The sequence below is a fragment of the Manacus vitellinus genome, unplaced genomic scaffold (assembly GCF_001715985.3).
Source record: "Manacus vitellinus isolate BGI_N305 unplaced genomic scaffold, ASM171598v3 scaffold_1_pilon, whole genome shotgun sequence".
NCBI classification, from domain to species: domain Eukaryota; kingdom Metazoa; phylum Chordata; class Aves; order Passeriformes; family Pipridae; genus Manacus; species Manacus vitellinus.
Window position 1 is genome coordinate 52,833,666 of NW_021939396.1, and position 22,513 is coordinate 52,856,178.

At 41.8% G+C, this 22,513-nt stretch overlaps 2 protein-coding genes across 2 annotated transcripts in view; one reads left to right on the plus strand and one right to left on the minus strand.

The window, feature by feature from the left end:
* Nucleotides 1–724, minus strand: part of PTPN2 (protein tyrosine phosphatase non-receptor type 2) — a 29,001-nt gene extending 28,277 nt beyond the window's left edge. The window contains exon 1 of the mRNA XM_029959393.1: nucleotides 623–724. Within this exon, the coding sequence (XP_029815253.1) occupies nucleotides 623–724 (102 nt within the window). The remainder of the gene's footprint in view (nucleotides 1–622) is intronic.
* Nucleotides 725–807: 83 nt separating this feature from the next.
* The window catches only part of SEH1L (SEH1 like nucleoporin), a 34,767-nt gene continuing 13,061 nt past the window's right edge, over nucleotides 808–22,513 (plus strand). The window contains exons 1-2 of the mRNA XM_029959394.1: nucleotides 808–1,181; nucleotides 1,935–2,115. Of these exons, the coding sequence (XP_029815254.1) occupies nucleotides 808–1,181; nucleotides 1,935–2,115 (555 nt within the window). The remainder of the gene's footprint in view (nucleotides 1,182–1,934; nucleotides 2,116–22,513) is intronic.

Below are 22,513 nucleotides of genomic sequence, written 5' to 3' on the forward strand. Positions count from 1 at the left end.
GGTGACGTCACAGGGGGCGGGGTCGTCCTGCGGTGTCCGCGGGCGCGGCAGGCCCTGGGTCTTCGGGGTTCTGAGCGGTTGTTGTGACAGGATCACAGAATTAGTCGGGTTGGAAAAGACCTCTGAGATCATCGAGCCCAACCTGTGACCCAACACCACCTTGTCAACTAGACCATGGCACTGAGTGCCACATCCAGTCTTTTCTTAAACACCTCCAGGGACGTGACTCCACCAACTCCCTGGGCAGGCCATTCGAGTGTCTAATCACCCTTTCTGTGAAGAAAGCCTTCCTAACTTCCAAAATAAAGCTCCCCTAGCGCGGCCTGACGGTGTTTCCTCTCGTCCTGTCACTGGTTGCCTGGGAGAAGAGCCCCATCCCAACCTCGCTACAACCTCCTTTCCGATAGTTGTAGAGTGATAAGGTCTCCCCTGAAGCCTCCTCCTCTCTAGTCTAAACACCTCCTGCTCCTTCAGCTGCTCCTCATAGGACTTGTGCTCCAGACTCTTCACCAGCTTCGTTGCTCTTCTGTGGACCTGCTCCAGCACCTCAGTGTCTTTCCTAAATTGAGGGCCCCAGAACTGAACACAGTATTTGAGGTGTGGCCTCACCAGTGCCGAGTACAGAGAGAGAATCACTGGTCCTGCTGGCCACACTGTTCCTGATACCGGCCAGGATGCCGGTGTGCCCACCTGGGCACACTGCTGGCTCATGTTCAGCCGCCATCGATCAGCACTCCCGGGTCCTTTTCTGCCGGACAGCTTTCCAGCCACTCTGCCTCCAGCCTGTCGCGCTGCATCTCTGTCCCGATGTCACTGAGCGGACACGGCCCTCTGAGGGTGCATGAGCGCTTCCATGGAGTCCCCATCCCGGCTCAGCGCCGCACCCCCCGCACTGTGCTCCGTCGGCAGCCGCCCGTTCTCAAAAGCAGAAGTGCGGAGACACGGACGTGTGGGACAGAGAAATCACGGCGGAGCTCGCCGTCCCGAAAGCAGAAACGCCGCGTCCCGCCGTTATTGCCTCACTGGGACAGGGAGTCCCTCAGGGAGCAGCTCGGCAGACGCCGAGCAAAGCCAAGGGCCGGGCGGGGGCAGCGAGCGCTGCGGGGCGCGGGCTGCGGGGGGAGAGCGCCGGTGGCCCTCGGGCAGAAGAACAACGCCTGCGGCTCAGCAAAGGTCGCTGGGTAACGCCCAGAGCCTTCAAAATGTGTTTGTGAATTAGTGCCGCAAAGGGGGACTATGTATTATCAATGTCTATAAGTATCTAAAGGGAGGGTGTCAAGAGGATGAAGCCAGGCTCTTCTCGGTGGTGCCAAGCAATGGGACAAGAGGCAATGGGCAGAAACTGATGCACAGTTCCACCTGAATACAAGGAAGAAATTCTTCACTGAGTGGATGACTGTGCACTGCAACAGATTGCCCAGAGAGGTTATGGAGTCTCCCTCACTGGAGATATTCAAGAACCATCTGAATGCAATCTTGTGCCATGTGCTCTGGGATGACACTGCTTAAGCAGGGAGGTTGGACCAGATGATCCACTGTGATCCCTTCCACCCTGACCCATTCTGTGAGAGGTCACAATGCCTCCCCAAAACCTGGTGACAGCCCTGCCCTCCACCTCGCTGCCTCCTCTCCCACGGGTCCCTGTCCTGAACCTTAACTCCTGGCACTCTCTTTTCCTGCAGAAGGCTCTCCCCAACTCTCAACATGGCCTCTCATGGACTGGGAGGTTTTACAGGGAACATTTGGATATGCCCTCTCCCACCCCTGAGGGGCCTCCACCCCTCACCGGGCCCCAGCTGCTCCCCTGTGCTCTCCTGCTCTGTTGCCACTGGGCCTCTTCCACCCTGGGCCCCCTCGGAGTGTCCTGACACCAGTCACGTACACACAGGCAGGGGCTGAGCTTGTTAAACATGGTGCGGCTGACACATCTGCAGGAAGGACGCCACGCAGAGGGACCTGGACGTCCTTGAGAAGTGGGCCCTCAGGAACCTCATGAGGTTTAACAAGACCAAGTGTAAGGTGATGCATCTGGGTGAGGGCAACCCCTGGTATCAACATAGGCTGGGGGATGAACAGATTGAGAGCAGCCCTGCCGAGAAGGACTTGGGCGTGCTGGTGGATGAGGGGCTGGACATGACCTGGCAATGTGCACTCACAGCCCAGAAAGCCAATTGTATCTTGGGCTGCATCAAAAGCAGTGTGGCCAGTAGGTCAAGAGAGGGGATTCTGCCCCTCTACACTCTGGTGAGACCCCATTAGGAGTACTTCATCCAGCTCTGGGGTCCCCAGCACAGGAAGGACATTGACCCATTGGAGTGAGTCCAGCGGAGGACCACCAAGTTGGTCAGAGGGATGGGGCACGTCTCCTATGAAGAAAGGCTGAGAGAATTGGGATTGTTCAGCCTGGAAAAGGGAAGGCTTAGGTGTGACCTAATTTGTGGCCTTCCAGTACCTGAACAGAGCCTGCAAGAAAGATGGAGAGAGACTTTTTACAAGGACATGTAGTGATAGGGAAAGGGGCAATGGCCTTAAACTGAAAGAGAGTAGATTTAGGTTAGATATTAGGAGGAAGTTCTTTGCTGTGAGGGTGGTGAGACATTGGAACAGGTTTCCTAGAGAAGTTGTGAATGCCCCATCCCTGGAAGTGTTTAAGGCCAGGCTGAATGGGGCTCTGGAGCAGCCTGGTCTAGTGAAAGGAACTCCCCTTTCCATGGCAGGGGGGTTGGAAGGAGATGATCTTTAAGGTCCCTTCCAATGCAAGCCATCCCATGGTTCTATGATCTATAGCCTCTATGATAACCAGCTGCACAGTCCTGCATGTGGCTGTGCCACCACTGTGGTTCCCCATGCAACTAATAGTTTTGAAACAGACTTCTGGTTTTGACATCCAAATACCTGCCATTGAATGCTGTTGCATTTCTTTTCTGTTGTACAGTGCTCCAAATCCACTGGTTGATGTGCTTCCTCAAGTCCTGTAAGAAAAGCTCATGTTCTGGACACCAGTGGACTGCACACTGGACACTTCAGGTGCCTCTGAAGCAAAGCTGAGGGGACAGTATGAATCAGTAAGTTCTTAAGTTTATCCAGGTAACTCAAGGAAATGTTGCACAAGATTTTCTTAAACTGTGGATTCAAGCTTTGAAATCGATATAGAGAATGGCTTTCCTGGATTTTTCTGCCTGCAAGACTGAGGCACAGGTCATGTCTGTAGTTCTCCAGTGCTCTCTAGTTAATCAGTGTTCTATGTGTGATCTGTTATGAAACAAGTAAATAAGACAATATTTGTGAATTGTGTTTATGATTTTTGAAGTACAGAGAAGAATCCAAGTGCCCACCCTCAAGGTCATGATTGGTTTTCATTTGAAATAGGTTTCTTTGAATTCATGTTTCAATTAATAAAATAATTCTTAACCTCAGAAAACTTACATTGCACAAGTTGAGCGTAAGAAAGTGAATAGATACACAGAAACTGTCTGCCAAATAACAAATTTCAATAACAAAATTAAAATATACACCTTCCTCTTTGATTTTATTCTTTGGTAGGCTTTTCCCTGTACATAAACTTGCTGACTAATCTGTATTTATAGCATTTATGACATGAGAAGCTTGTGCTTGCCACTGCTTGTGATATTTGGGGATGTAGTTCATACTGGGACAGCAATGTACTCGTGTTGTTAGGAAAGGGAGTTTCATGGTAGGAACTATGTTTAGAATCTGTAACACAAATGAGTGCCCAGAGACAGCTCATGGAAAGCTGGTTTTAAAAAGCAATAACTTGTAAACCAGGAGTTTCTGAAGAAATTGCCATTGTCTGGTTTTGGGTTGTTGTTTTACTGCAAATATGCTGAAAATGCTGTACCAGTTCTCTGGTTTTTGGGAAGTGAGGCCAGGATAGGCCCAAGACTACAGTTATAATGGTCTGTGGAGGAGAACTGTATATACAACGTAAACCAAGTACGCTCATTAGAAAACTTTATTTATTCTATTGCCAATAGTGTATTCCTGCTCTGGATTAACTATGCAGCCAAACCCATATGAACTACTACATAAACCCTTAAACCCTTGAGATAGCATGAGACACGTGCGAAGCAGGATATCATAGTTCCTGGAAAATCTGGTATGATGTTAGTGTTTTCTGTCTTAGTATAAACACAAACAGGCAGTTAGTGCAATGTTTTCTTATTAAAATGTCTGATAATTTGAGAAGCCCCTTGCTGTGCTGACAGAACAGCCACCCTAATGTAGTCGGTATCCACAGCAGTTCTGATTTCAAAATTAGCTTTGGTGCCCTTGAAGACCAATCGAGACAATTTTAAATGTTTTTTGTCCAGTGACCTTGGCTGAACAATTAACTTTAGTACCAGTCTGGAATGGACTAAGTGTTTGTTCCTCCATGTGTACTTTTTTGGTCATTCACTGGAATTACTTAAGCACCATTTATTGGAAATGATCTAGTTTGTGCTGCTTTTCTGAGAACCATTTTGGATATTGGTAGGCGAAGAACAAATTCTTCCCTGAGGTGGTTTTGTTCACAAATACACTCCACATCAATTTTAGCTGTTAAGGAAGAAAGCTGTAATGTGCTTAAGCTTGCCACGATGTGAAAGGATGAGAACAAATAATTACTGATTTAAGTCTTGTAGCCCAAGGCCTAAAGGAGAACAGGATCCTCCCTTCCCCCATGAGCTGCATAGGACTTGAAACCCAGAAGGGCTGGCCACTTTCTGGCATCTGGTAGGGAGCAGGAGAAGCTGGATGAAAAGGTCCAAAGGTCAGGATGAAACAGATTTCATTTATTGTGTGCATTTACAGTTAGTCATTATATTTCAGACTTTTGGAAACTGTATTCCTTGTTCAAGTGAAAGTTAAAATTCCTATTACCAAAAGTGGATGTCAGTGCAAATACTTCTGAATTATATTGTTGCTTTCCTCTCCCTGCCCAAAACTGTATTCTGGCATACAACAAAAGGAAAAACAAACAAACAAACAAACAAACAAACAAACAAAAAACTCCACTGCAAACCCTTCAAAATGTATGTAGCAAAATGCAAATCCTTGTAGCACTGCCAGGAGCAGAAGTGCAAGGGGCTCAAACAGGTTTGCATTCAGCTAAGAAAGTGTGTCACATCAGGTCCACAACAGTGGGATCCTAGTGTCTGATAAAAACCAATTCTGTAGTAAAAGTGATGGGAGTAGGGAAGAGAAGGGCAACATAGCTGTGCCCAGACTATAGGATTGCCCAAATTGTTGCCTGGAGTTCTGTGTAGAAGAAATTCATGGCCAAGGAAGAAAGGAAATACTAAGGTCTATTAGGGAAGTCTGTTTCATAGGCCAGAGATCTGTGCCAGTCTGTATGGCCCTGGACTCCTACGGGGAAGCTGAAATACTTGTGGAGTATGAAAAGAAAAGTGTAACTGGCTGAAGTGCTGTCATGAGTGAATGGACACACCAGCAGGCAGAAAGGGCAGCTGGCCAGGATGTCTGAGGGGTAGAACAACTTTAGGCTCTGCTGAGGCTTTTTGTGCCCTTCCAGCAACCTAAGCTGGGGTGTGCAGTCAGCCACAAAGCCTAATGCCTATGAGTCAATGCAGGGGGTGTGGGGTGCAGCTACGGGAAGAGGAGGAGAGCCAGTTGCCAAGAGAAAGATGACTCCGAGTTGTTATTTTTCTTGCTTGTAGAGAGGATCTTGCTTACTGGGGATGATTTGTGTATGTTACTTGATTTTCTGTCCCTTTTTCCTTTTCATCATTAGCTATAGTGGAATTTATTGACGTCATGGTTTGCAAGTGAGACAGTCTAATTCACTGAGTGTTCAGAGTGGCTCGATGTCATTCCACAGTCCTGGCTAGAAGGTAACTTTTTACTAGAAATGACATCTATAGAAACTGCCTATAGCTGACATAAAGTTTTCACATTTGTTTGAAGATCACTGGTTTATTAGATTTTAAAATTATTTTCCTCACAGACTGGATAAGGCTGTTCATGCTTAGACCATTCTAATCCTGCAGTTATTATTTCAAAGCATCGCTTTACCTGCATAATGGTTTAAGAAGTGTCTAAGCAGCAGTTCTGGAAACACCTTTATGTTGCCCAGTGAGTCTTTAACTCACATTCTCTTACAATTTTGAAATCATAGTATCATGATCTTGTAGCTTGTCTGTAGCACAGATTCTGTATTTTAGTGGTTTTCATGCTTGATTAGATATATGTTCATCTACATTCAAGATTATCTTTCAAATTACAAAATGAAGGGCATTCTTTGAATTACAACTGAAAAGGCTGTGATGCACCAAACCACTGTTATTTGCTAGGACAAGTTCTGGTAAGAAAATAATTTTTAACAAAAGAAGACTTTGTCCTGAGGAATAACAATAAATGTGTCTGTTACAAATTTGTGTTCTCAATTTTATGTTCTGGGTTTTATTTGGGTTTCCCGGCATCTGAACAGAGCAATTATGACTATTTTCAAGGGTGTAAAAATCTCCAAATTGTGTTTGCCTTTTTTTTTCCTCCAATAGCTTGAAATAAAGTAATAAAAGCCCTCAGATGTAATCCATTTTGTAATTTATATTTCTGCATTAGACAACCTGAAGGGCCAATAACAGGAAAGGGTTTTCTTTTACAACTAGCTGTAATAATGATTTAAAAAATCTTATTATTACCAACTTCCTAGAAACTTAAATTTACCATGTGGTGGTGGGCCTCAACATATGTTACAATAATTACTTCTGTCTTTCCTGTGCTAGCAGAGGTAGGTCTGTGCAAGATTTGTGATATATTTGCCTATTTTTAAGTTGACATTAATATATCCAATTTCATACAATTTCCCATATAAACTTGTCCTGTGGAGATAATGAGCAGCCCTGTAGGAGCCACATTCTGAGTCACTGTTTTGATGGCAGGGTTCCACGAATGTGCAGCTAGTTTTGTCTGCTGAGATGTCCTTTGGTATGCTACACAGAACAAGGTGTTCACACTTGAGTCACTGTGGAACAGCATCAGATCTTGTGAGGACCATGAAAAACTAGATAAAAATTCGCATTGCTACATTTACATGGCAGGGCAGGATTGTGATAATAGACTCACCTCTCTTTTTCCCTTGAAGTAAATCAAAAACCAAAGAGGAAAATACATTTTGCCTGTATATGGCAAAGAGCCATGAAGAAATTTTTAATTTTTCAGGCAGTATGATTTCCTACAAAAATCAGTTAATAGTGCATATAAAATTTATATTTCCTTTTTTTCTTTGATAATGTCTCTTATAAAAATGTCTTTGAAACTAATCTGCCAAAGTAAGGAGTCTTAAAAAAAATCTGTTTTGCATAACAAGTATGATAGAATTTCTGAATGTATGCTACGTTGCCTTTGGTCCAGACATTTAAAACCTCTAATTCATACCCTTGTGGCATGTGAATGGGCTGTAACTGCTAAACCAATTTGTTTGTTTTCTCAGAGAAAAGAAAAACTGAATGTAATGTACTGAAAGAATGATCCATAACACACATTTTCCAATTGGAATGCTGTCAAGGTCTGTAACATCTTATTTTAGCCAGTGGAACAGTTCCAGCAGTTCAAGTCATGACATGACCACTTACTGGAATTAACAACCTGGGGAGAAAAATGACCTTGTGCAGAACGTGTGCAGTATCAAAACTGCTGTATGAAAGTGTCTGGATCTTTTGAATGTTATGTCTTTTCTTTTTTCCCTTCTCTCTCACAGTGTACAAGGAAACATCACTAGTCATCAAACAATACTATTTTCCTTTTAAAAACTTTCTGGTACCACTCCTCAAGCAGACCCCCACATCTTCTTTGGTGGCAGACATTCATACCCTCTAAATACACCAGAGGCAATTTCTCCAAAGAAAACACATAAGATGTCCTAGTACACCATTTTCTTTATTTTGCCACATTCTTACATCAAAAATGTCTTGCTTGTGTCTTAGATCACTCAGAGTCAAATTCTTCTCATGATTTAAATATACAGTTATGTTACTAACACAGATTTGCAGTAATGGAACAATGCTACAAAGACATAACAAAACAAAGTATGTTGTTAAGATTATATTTGTCAAGAAATATCCTCCAGGGTCACTTTAGCATCTCAGGTAGCTTCTACCTCCGATTCTCTTACACTAATTTTGGAACCTCTATTCACTTGAAATTTATTTTCATTATCAAAGATGGCTGTTTTCTTCTTACTATCCCCTTCTTAAGCACTGAGAAATGATAAGATGCAGAGCGAAAGCAAAGGTGTTTTCTTCTTTTGTGTGCATGTGTTCAAGAAAGACCACCTTACTTTTGTCCTTTGTTTTTCTTGATTAAGAAAGAACATTTAGTTGAGTCTGGTGATTAGATTCCAGAAAGTGATACTGTGAGGAGGGGATTAGGACATACGACTGCCATAAACCCATATCTGCATACCTTAACAGGTACAGGTTGTTACATTAACATTTATATAATAATCCCAATGGTCCTGATTTCCCTTTTCTTCTCCACATATTGGAAGTACCTTCTACATACTATCATCAGAAGTTATAAATGCACAATCTAATTTCTAGATTCAAAGTATATCTTGGCTGGTAAATGCCAAACGAGGAATAATATAGAATCATAGAATAGAATCATAGAATCAGCTGGGTTGGAAGGGACCTCCGAGATCATCAAGTCCAACCCTTGATCCACTACTACTGCGGTTACTAGACCATGGCACTAAGTGCCACATCCAGTCTCATCTTAAAAATCTCCAGGGACAGAGAATCCACCACTTCCCTGGGCAGCCCATTCCAATGTCTGATCACCCTCTCTGTAAAGATATTTCTTCCAATATCTAACCTAAACCTACCCTGGCACAGCTTAAGACCATGCCCTCTTGTCTTGCTGATAGTTGCCTGGGAAAAGAGACCAACCCCCACCTGGTTACAACCTCCTTTCAGGGAGTTGTAGAGAGTGATGAAGTCTCCCCTGAGCCTCCTCTTCTTCAGGCTGAACAGCCCCAGCTCCCTCAACCTCTCCTCATAGGACTTGTGCTCGAGTCCCTTCACCAGCCTTGTTGCTCTTCTCTGGACCTGCTCCAGCACCTCAATATCCTTCCTGAACTGAGGGGCCCAGAACTGGACACAGCACTCCAGGTGTGGCCTCACCAGTGCTGAGTACAGGGGCAGAATCACTTCCTTGGACCTGCTGGCCACGCTGTTCCTGATCCAGGCCAGGATGCCATTGGCCTTCTTGGCCACCTGAGCACACTGCTGGCTCATGTTCAGCTTCCTGTCAATCCAATATGACAGTAGCTATGAAGAAATAAGAAGTGGGATGTATTATTTGTGAAATACACAGTCTTTGTTCTAGAGGAATGTCTGTTCTGGGGAAAGTCAAATCCTATTATGCCAGTATTTCTTTGTCCCAAGAAAAGTGGTAAGGATAATGAAGTGTTAAGGACAATTCTCACCTAATTTCCAGAGTTTTAGCAACCTTGGAAAGTAGGATGAGGCAGACAGCTGAAGGAGGTAACTGCATCAGTCATTACAGCTAATTTTGCTGTCAAATAGGTGTCAACGTTATGCAATATTACAACAGAATTTACACAATTCTGTCACAGCAAGTGGAATAAATCCTGACTATATTTAGACAGGAGATTCCAATGAAAAATTATTATGTTTCTAAAACATAAATATATATGCCTTCTCTTTCTTTTATCTCTCACTTTCCTTAGAGAGGAAGTATTTGGCACTGCTTTGTTCACACAGAGGAGTGACTTGTTAATAAGTTCGATAGCTGATTAGATTAATGAAATCTATTCTGCAAGTTATACACCTCCGGTTACTCTAACTGGAAACTTACATGCACAGCATTTTATACAATAGTTTTTGTTATGCAAGTTGCACATAAGTATACCTTTAAATCTACGAAGTGTTACCCAATGTGATGGAAATTATATTAGCTAGAATTACCAAGTGCCGACTTTTATTTTTCTTGATAATTTAAAAATATTTCTACAAAAAGTAAGGCAGATAGTTTTAATGATCATGCAGATAACTGCATTATTAACTCTTGGAAATTTACCTCTTTCAGGATCAGATTATAGCATTATTAGAGAGAAAATGGAAACAATATTTTCGCTTTGACTAATCTGTGCAAGTCAGCAGATGGTGGTTAAGTAGATTCTGTGCACTGTTCATTTGTGTGTTTATACTCTGTGCATAATACTTGTGTATATAAATATCATCTGTTCCTGCTGTCCTCCCACAGAGCACCACAATGTGCCGTGTATTTTCTTTGTATTTCAGATATCTCAAGGGCACGGGCTCAAGAGTTATTCTCAGTACCCAGGAACAGTAGATCAGCCAGTCACCAAAGATGCAGGCATCTGAAATAATTGTATTTCAGCTTGTTCAAAAGCAGATACTTTTGGGCAAATGTTGAATAAGTTGTGTGGGTAGAAATCATGTCTTTTAGGCATACATTGTTTCCTCCTTTACATGGCAGTGGGTTACTTTGGGCAGGAAGCTGGTAATTACCTTGTTGGTAATTAGTATGACTTACCTGACCTTGGCTGAAAGGAGCATTCACTGTTCAGCAGTTGCTAATAAGCCTCCACAATAGAGCTGTGTGGGACGTTCAAAGTGCCATTAATCCTAAGGCATGATGCGAACATGCCTCAAAATACTCAAGTGCTCTTTTCAGTGCGTTCATATGGTGGATGCTCTCTCATCTTTGGGCTGTATTTCTTTTGGCACGTGCCTTGAGTTTTCAGTTAAAGTATCTGTCACAACACAAACATTCCTTATTCCTGTAAGGCCAAGTGACCATGCTAATTTGCACAATTCCATAGAAAAGAGACTTAACAGCATGCAGACCTGATTTTTCTCTTGCAACAGTGAAATTTTAAGGTTTAGAAATAATTTAATTGAAAATACGTTAACATAAACTATGACCATACAGTTTACGCAATAACAAATTAAAATTACATAAATTCTTTGCTGCAACTAATGACTGGTCCTTTGAGTAATCTGTCCTCATAGCAATTCATGTTGGGAATTTCTCCTTGTTATGATTCTGATCTGGCAGCATCACTGGGTTGAGAGATATGATGAATGAAGTGGTTGGTGATTAGTATGAAGTCAATGTACATTTTCTCTTTGAAGGGAGTGCACCCTTATAGCTGCTTGTAAGGCAGCATTTTTGTTAGTGAGAATTTCACTGGCAGAGGAAAAAATTCCAGTGAATGGGAAATTAGTTTTTGTAGTCATGTGTCTTCCAGAAATTCAAATATGCTTCCCCTGGATTCTCGTCTGGTATTTCATTACATGTTCTTAATCAAGATGTTTCAAATGCTTTGGAAACAATGAACTATTATTTTTGTCAGAATAAATTCATCACATTTCCTTTCAGAAATGTCAGAGGGAGGAGGAGTGTTTAGCAGAACTCTAGGGAGCCTTTTGATGTTCTCTCTACCGGAGTCTGAAATGTCCCTGTCCATTTAACATTTGCTGATATATATTATCTGGACTTTGCACCCAGACTGTTCCTTAGCTAAATAAACTCCATCTTGTTATGCCCCACAATGATCATATATAAGCTATATGCAGCATATGCAATTCATAAATAGGTGATTCCAAGTCTATAATATAGTTTCTCTATACACCATGTAGAAATTTGAAATTTGAGACAGAGAGACAGGGTCTATTCTACATAGGAAGAAATTAAAGTGTCATTTAACAGTCTGAAAATCTTGGCTCTGCCCTTTCAGAAATATTCCTTGAACTCTGAAGCTGTCTGTAAATACAGCCTCTTGCCCTCGCTGAGATTCCTGTTAGACCCAGAACACAGAAAAGATTGTTATTCCTTTCTTTTAGATACAAGAAAATGGCCCCAAGTATTATTGTTTTGTTGAAAGTCATAAGTATAAGGCGCTTTTTGGGATGGGCCCTGAGTTTGTTCAACTGCTGCAGAGTTATATTAATGTCCCTGTACAGCTGCTTAAGTATATTTTTTTTTAATGGGTAATCCTGTTGTGTTTGGAGAATATGTGGTTTTCCTAAAATGCTAGTTTTAAAAAGCTCTTTAGCCTATTATAGCTAAATATCATTTTAATGAAGCATGTTTGTTACACTTACCAACAACAAAGTATTGATCATGTAACAAGAGTAACAAGCAAGTTACTTCCATAGTAAATACTGCATTGTGTTGTCATCTTTCAAACTGTGTTGAACCACCTCTGCTGCCCTATGAGTTAAGATTTGTACCAGACAAACATTTAGATATTATGCCCTAATATAAATACTTCTTCTTTTTCCAAATGAAAAAAAAAAGTCTTGAAGTCATTTATTTGTACTGACGGGCAATGCTGTTTTAACTTTAGAGTCTTTATTTTATTTCAACAGGGAATAGCAGGGCCAGCTGCAGGTACAGGCAATGTAGGCAGGTTGCCTATGGATGCAGATGTTCAGGGTGGCACAGTGGTCCCAATAAAGAGCAGCCAAGTTCTACTCTTTCTTCTGCCAAGGTCTTTCTCCTGTGAAGAGGAATACCATGACTTTGAGCTGTTCATACCATGTGAATAACTGATTTCTACCTTCTGACAGCAAACTCTCGCAGCCTGAGTAATTTACCCTTTTATACTGTAAGGATGCATGTGTTATATTGTATGTCTGCATGCTTTATACTCACTCTCAGAGTGAGTATGCACCAGCTGCAGTAGCAAACCTGACCCTTCTGACTCGGTCCTATCTCTGCCCCATCCCTTCATGGGAGCAGCTGAGCCCTGGCAGCAGTGTGGGAGATGTAAATGATGAATTATTTACTGCTTGAGAGGTAAGGGCTGCGGGCAAGGAGAGGCACAATCTCCTGAAACTAGAGACTGGAGGGCTGGGATCCAGTGACATGAAGTAGGCCTCTTAGTTCTACTCCTAGTCATTCAAAACTCCACTGAATCTTCTCAGCTAGTCTCAACAGTGGATCTCCCTACACCTCTCTCTTCTCTTTCCTCCATGGTCTTCTTCATGCACATCCACCTTCCACAACCTCCATGTTCTACTGTATACAGACTCTACTTACTGCTGCATAATTCAAATTTTCCTGTCAGTGGAGGTGCCTTGAGTCAGCTCCAGTAGCCAACCACTTAAAATTTTCCAATCTATTAAGCAGATCACATCAAGTTGTATGCTCACTTCAAAAATGGAAGAAAAACTCCAAATAAAGAAAAAAATAATCAAAAGATATACCTCTGGTAAACAAAATTCAGTCACATACAGGATGGATGGCATCCCTGTGTAACATGGCTCAGCCCTGCTTCTGTGCCATTCATCAGCTGTGCCTCCGCCTCCAATCCCAGAGAGCAGGAGTGATGAGGGAGCTGGCAGAGGAGCTCACCAAGCTCTCTCCATCACCAGTCCTAGCTAACTGTGGAGGTTCCAGATGACTGGAAGTTGGCCAATGTGACGCCCATCCATAAGAAAGGCCGGAAGAAGGATCTGGGAAACTACAGGCCTGTCAGCCTGACCTCTGTGCCTGGCAAGGTTATGGAGCAGGTCATCCTGAGTGCTGTCACCCAGCACGTGCAGGACTGCCGGGGAATCAGACACAGCCAGCATGGATTTTGGAGGGGCAGGTCCTGCCTGACCAACCTGATCTCCTTCTGTGACCAGGTGAGTAGCCTGGTGGATGAGGGAAGTCTGTGGATGTGGTCTACCTGGACTTCAGCAAAGCCTTTGACACCATCTCCCACAGCATTCTCCTGAAAAAGCTGGCAGCCCACGGCTTGGACAGGGGCACTCTGTGCTGGGTTAGGAACTGGCTGGAGGGCCGGGCCCAGAGAGTGGTGGTGAACAGTGTTGCATCCAGTTGGCAGCTGGTCACTAGTGGTGTCCCCCAGGGATCAGTGTTGGGCCCAATCCTTTTTAATATCTTTACTGATGATCTGGACGAGGGGATTGAGTCCACCACTAGCAAATTTGCAGATGACACGAAGATGGGGGGGAGTGTCAATCTGCTGACGGATAAGAGGGCTCTGCAGAGGGACCTGGACAGGTTGGATTGATGGGCCGAATCCAATAGTATGAGGTTCAACAAGTCCAAGTGCTCGGTCCTGCACTTTGGCCACAACAACCCCATGGAGCACTAAAGGTTGGGGACAGAGTGGCTGGAAAGCGGCCAGGCAGAAAGGGACCTGGTGGTACTGATTGACAGCAGGCTGAACATGAGTTAGCAGTGTGCCTGGGTGGCCAAGAAGACCAATGGCATCCTAGCCTGTATCAAGAATAGTGTGGCCAGCAGGACTAGGGAAGTGATTCTTCCCCTGTACTTGGCACTGGTGAGGCTGCACCTTGAGTACTGTGTCCAGTTCTGGGTCCCTCAGTTCAAGAAGGACATTGAGGTGCTGGAGTGTGTCCAGAGAAGGGCAATGAGGTGAAGGGTCTGGAGCACAAGTCTTCTGAGGAGCAGGGGTATGTCCTATGAACGAGCTGGGGGTATTCAGTCTGGAGAAGAGGAGGTTCAGGGAAGACCTTATTGGTCTCTACACCTACCTGAATGGAGGTTGCAGCCAGGTGGGGGTCAGTCTCTTCTCCCAGGCAACCAGCAGTAAGACAAGAGGACACAGTCTTAAGCTGCACCAGGGGAGGGTCAGACATTAGGAAGAAGTTCTTCACAGAAAGAGTGGTTGGGCATTGGAATGGGCTGCACAGGGAGGTGATGGAGTTACCTTCCCTGGAGCTGTTTAAGGAAAGACTGGATGTGGCACTCAGTGCCATGGTCTAGATGACAAGGTGGTGTTGGGTCATGTGTTGGACTTGATGATCTCAGACCTCTTATCCAACTGAGTTGATTTCGTGACTGCCATCTGTGGCTCCATCCCATCGGTTGAAGGCTGAAGAGGAAAGACTCTAGGATTTGCTCCTTCTCTCAGTAGCACCGCTCTTTCCCCTCACGAGCAGACTGCTGAAGGAGTTTGCTCATGTGTGGGGTCACTGAGAGACTACTAACTCTAGAAGGCAGAATTCCTTCTTCAAACACTGTTCACCAAACTCTGTCTGACCCCACTATCCAAATGACTAATTACTGTAGTAACTGGTGGTGCTGTGAAATCTTTTTTTAAGGTAGTGAAAAATTCGTGTTACCACACACCACTGAAGGTATTAAAGCCTTTCTTAGCTTATAAACAAGCATACACAGCCATTTTGTAAGCAACAGCAATAATATTGCATTTGATATTATATCATAATTGTAGTCTGCAAAAATTATTTAACTGTTAACTTTGTCAGTGTTCATATGTCGTCTTCTACTTCTGATGTTTCTTTCCACACACTAAAACAGATGGAGGAAGGCCACTGCTGCTAAGTTTAGACTTTTCTGTCTGTTCTTACTGTGAAAACTCTCAGGGCCAGCTATTTTCTACTTTTACTCCTACAAGCTGTTTCTATTTCCCAACTTGAGATCACTAGTTTAAAGATAGCTCTGATGTAATTATACCATCTGAGATCAACCTTCCTTTTCATCTGTTATGAAGCCATCAGTATTCCCTTCCTAGCTCTCAGTTATGTTGCTTGTCAGCCTGTCATTTCAATTTTCCCTTACATTTCTTTGCACATTCATATGGCTGAGAATAGTTTTTCATCCATAAGTCACTTACTTATATATAGCATCACTTCTGTTTCCCCTTAACTCATCTTTTATGTGCTGCCACAGCTATATTTGATCATGACTAGGTAGATGCTTTCCTCAAATGTAATTTCTTAGGCTAATAATTATTATTTTGCCTACTTAGTCTTCCTGTACTCTTTTTTACGTTATGTGCTAAAATGTAATTTTACAGTTGGAGCTTATCTTTTTCTTGCATCTTTGTAGTAGTCACTATTTTAAGTAAAACAGTGAGTTTTTAAATCCAGATTGGGACATTCTATTCATTTCCTAGAAAAACAAATAATTACAGGTTGTAAGTGGAATTCAGACTGCAGTAGCAACAAAGCAGTGTGACACATAAAGGTTCACTGTTCTGCTTTCTTTAAGTGCCTGTTCTATTCTCAGTTTACTCACAAAAAGACTTGGGGACTTTACCCTCATTTTTGCCCATGAGATCAAATTTTGCTACTAATTTCTTGCCATGATCTGCCAGTCATGCCTGGTAAGTGATCCTCTTAATTTGACTTACATTCATAACAGTAATGGATGGTATTCTTTTTCCTCAGCAGAAATTCATCCCCCATCTTTCACACAACGCCATGATTATGTGTGCTTTCCTCTGAAACCTCCACCTTTAGAGTTCCAGTTTGTATGACACTGTATGTTACGCATACAAGACCACTTGCTAACATTTTCAAACTCTTTCTAATTGTCAAGCTCCAGATTCTCAGACCTACGCAACCACCTAAATGACTGGGTTTACCAGATTCCCCCCCCATAATCTAATTGCTCAATAATACCACTTCGTATTTCTACAGCGTCTTAATCAAATCTCCAAATCACAGATACTATTTTACTCCCTATGGGATATTATGAATTGTTGAGAATCCAGTTTTTAAGTTAAGGAAAACACGGTACAGAAAATTGTTAGGATTTCACAGGGTCAGGCAGGTCTTCCCTGCCAACAATAACATTTTTAAAAGTTCATCAGGAATGGAACCTTAAACTATGCTGTTTGCTGTTAGCATGATAATCCATGATTGTGTGTAACAGACCAGCTTCTAGTGCAGACATGACCGAAGCATGTGACAGTGGTAGCTACATAAGACAGACTTCCCCACCCTCTATCCCATGCCAATATAAACATCCTTAATGCATGTATTTTCTTTAAATCCAAGGCAATGTCAGTTATAGTAATTCTGAATGAGAATATCTCTACCAATGCTAATACACTTACACTGGACTTGGAGCAGAAGTAAATTAAGTTATGCAGGTTTATATAGTCAATTGAGAATATAATTGGCCTACTGTGTCAAAAGTGAAAAACTAACCTTATTATAGATGCTTTTACTTCTTCTCCTATGCTGTGGTTCAGACATAATACTGAATTCAAATGTTAAAAAATACATACCAGGATTGTGATAATTCAGTGTGGTCTTCCTCTGCTTGTGATTAAGCAAATAGTAAGGTTAAAATACAACTGTCTTTTCCACCTCGTGCACACCATCACCATGAACAGAGTGTTTTTCCTTACTATTCAGCTCCAGCTGTAAAAGGAAGTCTGCGAGGTTAGCTAACAGTTGAATCCTAGTTCATGGCTCAGTAACTGGAAGCTGCAAATTTCCTGTGGTTTCCGTGAGTTCCAGCATGCTTCCCGTTATCTTGCTATGGCACAGAGTGTTCTGGTTACCATCAGCAGTAGATGCTTATGTCCCCCTGACTGTGGGCACGGTGGCTGCCCACCACTGCTGTGCAGAGTGGATCATCCTATTGTGTGCCAGCTTTACTACCTTCTGGATACTCTGGAAATGCAGCAGGGAGCTGTGGCACTTTTCTGTATCACTCTGATGCAATGCCTTGCTTTCTGGAGTTTTTACACCATTCAAAGGGGAATGTCTCACTTGACAGTAATCTTGAATTTGCTATTAATTTAATCTAGAGATAAATAAAAAGAAATTGAAGTATTTATTAATGAGATTAAAACTAGGCAACAGAATACCAAAGGTTTATACTAGACCTATGTTAAGAAGTAAAAGAAAAGCATTTCCCACCACAAAACCACACATATTATTCATATGGTAAATCTTTCTGATTTACCATAATACCCAAGACTTCTGTGATCCTAGATATATTGTGTTCATGTTACATTATGGGAAAATCCCTCTTTTGATGTAGCATGTTAGCTTTTATAGCAAATTTTTTTATAACATTTGAAATCTTCCTGAAAAGGTCTCGAGAGCTTAGATCTTATTCAGCAGATTTTATTTTACTTTTAATCCAAGACATAGTCCGGCCATTTAAAAGGATTAAAACAAGCATTGTTTCATTTCCCAGAAGATGTGAATGCCTCTTCATTGGACCGGATGCCTTTCACCCTACTTGACTGTCTATTTAATGACTACTTGCCTTAACAAAGGGTTTATCTTGTCCTCTCATCCCTTTGTTAATTCTGATTTTTCGCTATGAAGCATTTCCTCTATTGAACCTTCATTCTGTGTCAGACTTTCTACTAACAAAAAACATCTGATACAAATGTCTACATGAGGTAAATGTATTTACATCATTCCTGGATATTGACTGAAATCAGATACAACAGTAAATTAACATTCTGACATTCTGGGATGACAATCCCCCACATGTTTCCTGGATTTTTTTAAGTAAGTCAAGATTTTGGACCCAGTCTCTAAATAAATCTAAACTGATTTACCTGCTTTGAATCAAGAGAATGAGGTCAGGAGTAGGCTGTAACTAAATTAACAAATAATTGTGTATGTGTGTTAAAAAAATAAAAAGATTTTTTTTTTGCTTACTGACCAAACTAAAATGTTAGAAAAAAAGCCTAATTTTGATTTGAAGTGTTCAACTTCCATGTCTTGTCAAAAAAGTCAAACATTTCAGTTCAAACAAAATATATATATTATTTAAATAATATATACATTTACACATTTATATATTATTCAAATGAAATAGATTGATGCCAATTATTTGTGTCTGACAATTTTGCCCTTCTCCAACTATACTGATATTACTGGCTGAAGAAATAAACTGAATTTAATCAGGTGAATATTAACCCAGAATTTGTAACATACTCTAAAGTCTTGATAAAATCATTACTAAAAATTGCAAAAGAACTGGATTTTGACAGCTGAATCACTGACTGGAAACAATTCTTCTTAGAAAAAAAAAGAAACACAATTTTTTATAAATATAACAAATGGTTTACTGTAAAAGACATTTCCCAAAAAGAGCTAACAAAATCAACTGTTCAGATACACTGCCACGAACTAAAGAACTTATAAATCAGCTTCAATGTTTTTATTAGGCACTGTCTCTCCAGCTGTTTGAATGAAGCAATAAGTGAAGTTTCAAAGTACAAATGTCTCTAATTTTGCTGAAAGAGTAAAAAAAACCTTTTTCTTTAGCAATCCAAATAAGTGAATTAATATTATTTGTTGGGTTTTTTGTTGTTGTTTTATTCTTACATATGAGAATAGCATGAAAAACTTAATATCTCTCTAATTACAGCACTGGAACTATCAAGAACAATCACATATGCTTGCTTCACCTATTGTATTACCTAAATTTTACCTATTAGAAAATAGTGAAACGTCAACCTCCAAAGTGCACGTTGCACGTGATTGCAGGGGGAAAAAAGGGTACTTGTACCATGGCCCTGCAGTCCACAGTGAGGGTTCCCTCTAGGAGAAGAATTGTGCAATACCAGTTCATCTTCAGAAACGAGAAAATGTTAACCTCTTCCTTTCATTAGCTATTTTTTTAAATGCTTTGCAAATTTTCTGTTATTTACAAAATCCAACCCAAATTTTCTACTAATATAACAGCTAAAACGTAGATGTCTAAATTTTCTTGACAACAACTTGCAAATTCTTCTTTTCAACTCCAGCTGTTGTTGTCCATTAAGATTAAGTTCTGCAGTATTTTAAAAAATACTATTTTAAAACTATCATTGGCTAACTTGGATAAGAATATAAAACCAGCTAGTAACTTCTTTTAAATCCTTCCATATTTGCTATTCTCTGTAATTGAGAACATTTTATATCTTATTCCCCGTACTTGGCCAAGAAAATACTCTTCAACATGTTATCATTTCCTTACCTGGTATCATTAAAAATAATTAGGTCCTAGCATTTTAAAGTCACAGTGTCCCTTCAAGTCCAAGTTTGTTGTCATTTATCTTAATCTATTATCATTAATCTATTTTAATTCCTTATCAAATTTGGGTACCAGCATACTTAGTCTTAATATAAGGCCTGACAATGAAACATATGCATTACGGTGTTAAATACTTCCATATTAATAATGCAGGTTATGCAGAAACAGTGAAGTGATCCCTATGGCACGTGATAACAGCAGCTCCAACAGTACCTATGGAATGTAGTTTACAGTGCATTAAATATCAAACTGTCAGGTTTACTCTACAAGCAGGTAATGGTTTCTTTACAATTCTGTGAAGTATTTGGACATCCCTGAATAAATTCTATTCACCAAGTGGACAGAATGTGACTTTCTCATTGCCATGATGGAATGTGAAAATTTTAAATGAGCTGGGGAGAATCAAAAATCTTTTTGAAAATGGCAAAACTAATCTCCTGTTAAAGCTGCAGATTCCAAAAATGTTCTAGAAAAGGTCTGAATCAGACTTGAATCAAGAGAATAAAAATACATCTGATTTCAGGTAACTTTCTATTTCCTAGAATCACAGAATATGCTGAGCTAGAAGGGACCCACAAGGATCATTGAGTCCAACTCCTGGCCTTGCACAGGACCATCCCCAAGAACTGAGAGTGCCTGAGACTATTGCCCAAACAACTCCTGAACTCTGTCAGGCTTCGTGCTGTGACCACTTCCCTGGGGAGCCTGTTCCAGTACCCAGCCACCCTCTTGGTGGAGAACCTTTTTTTTAATATCCAACCTAAAGCTCCCCTGACACAACTTTAGGCCATTCCCTCACAACCTGTCACTGGTCACCACAGAGAAGGGATGAGTGCCTCCTCCTCCTCTTCCCCTCACGAGGAAGTTGTAGACTGCAATGAGGTCTCCCCTCAGTCTCCTCTTCTCCAGGCTGAACAGACCAAGTGACCTCAGCCACTCCTCATACAGCTTTCCCTACAGCCTTTCGCCATCTTCATTGCCCTCCTTTGAACACTTAATAACTTCGTATCTTTTTTATATTGTGGCACCCAAAACAGCTCACAATATTCAAGGTGAGGCTGCCCCAGTGCAGAGCAGAGCAGGACAATCCCCTCCCTCAGCTGGCTGGCGATGCTTTGCCTGATGCCCCTTAGGACACAGCTGGCCCTCCTGGCTGCCAGGGCACTGCTGACTCATATTCAACTTGCCATCGACCAGGACCCCCAGGTCCTTTCCCATGGCACTGCTTTCCAGCATCTCATTCTTTTTCCTTCTCTACTTAATGCTGATTGCAAAACTGTATCATAAGAATAAGGTAATGAAGGTGTCCTAATGACTTCAGTACTGTTTTGGAACTGAAATATAACAACAGTTAAATACAACTGTGCTTGCTGTTGTTTATTTGTTTATTACCACCACCATAATTTAATTATTATTTAGTTTTTCTCTTAAATCTACTAACTGCATTATTGCTATTTGGATTGTACAGAATGAATTATTTTTTCTTTGTTAAGATTTATCAGCCATTGTAGTTATCTTCAGAATAGCCAGTAAATAACATGGCTTACAGATGAAGTATTTCTTAAAAAAAGATGCTGGAATGGTCTTGTCCTCAGTGATACAATGAATGAATGGTACTTAAAAAATATTAGCACTGTGAGCTGCATGATCCAGTTTGTGAGTTGATACTGCAGGACATTGGAAGAAGGTGCTTCTGCTGGTGAGGAGCTCCCTGGAAGGTGGTAGGTCAGCAGTGAGAGTGTTGAGTTCTCATGAGTCTCCATCTGCTTTTAGTTAATTCATTTTGCACTGACTACAGGCCAGTAATTATCAGTCTGTGGCTTCTGCCCAGAGCTCAGTCACTCAGGATGAGTTTTCTACCATGTGAAAGTCTCTGTTCTGCTTCTACTTCATAGTCTGGATCTTATTCACCTTGTCTCAATTAGAATCGTAGAATGGCCTGGGTTAGAAGGGACATTAAAGATCCTCTAGTTCCAACCCACCTGTCATGGAAAGGGACACCTTTCCAGGTTGTTTAGGAGCCCCATCCAATCTGGCCTTAAATGCTTCCAGGGATGGGGCATCCACAACTTCTCTGGGAAATCTGTTCCAGTGTCTCACCACCCTCACAGCAAAGAACTTCCTCCTAATAACTAATCTAAATCTACCCTCATTTTAAGGCCATTGCCCCTTGTCCTGTCACTACATGCCCTTGTAAAAAGTCTCTCTCCATCTTTCTTGCAGGCTCCCTTCAGGTACTGGAAGGTCATAATTAGGTCACCCCGAAGCCTTCCTTTTTGACAGGCAGAACAAACCCAGTTCTCTCAGCCTTTCCTTGTAGGAGCTTCCAACCTGCCTGGGGATTCCTCCCCTGCGTGCATCATGCTCATCCTTCTTATAAAACCTTCCAAACTTATCTCTTATATACCTCTCCTCGAGAAGCAGGTCTCACGTTCTTTCGCACCAGAGGGCTCATCTGACAGCATCCATTAACACAGTAAATTATTAAAGAAGCAAATGCGGTCCATCACACACTGCCGCGCTGAGAGTTTGCTTCTTTATTGACCTGTATTGTTACGGCGAGCTCCTGAGCTTTCGGATTCGCTGTTTGAAGGGATTTCGCTCCGCAGGGCGCCACACGCACCGGCGCTGTTTGCAGAGCCTGCAAGCCCGGGCTGGGAACCACACAGAATCACGGGATCCATTTGGTTGGAAAAGAGCTCTGAGATCATCGAGTTCAACC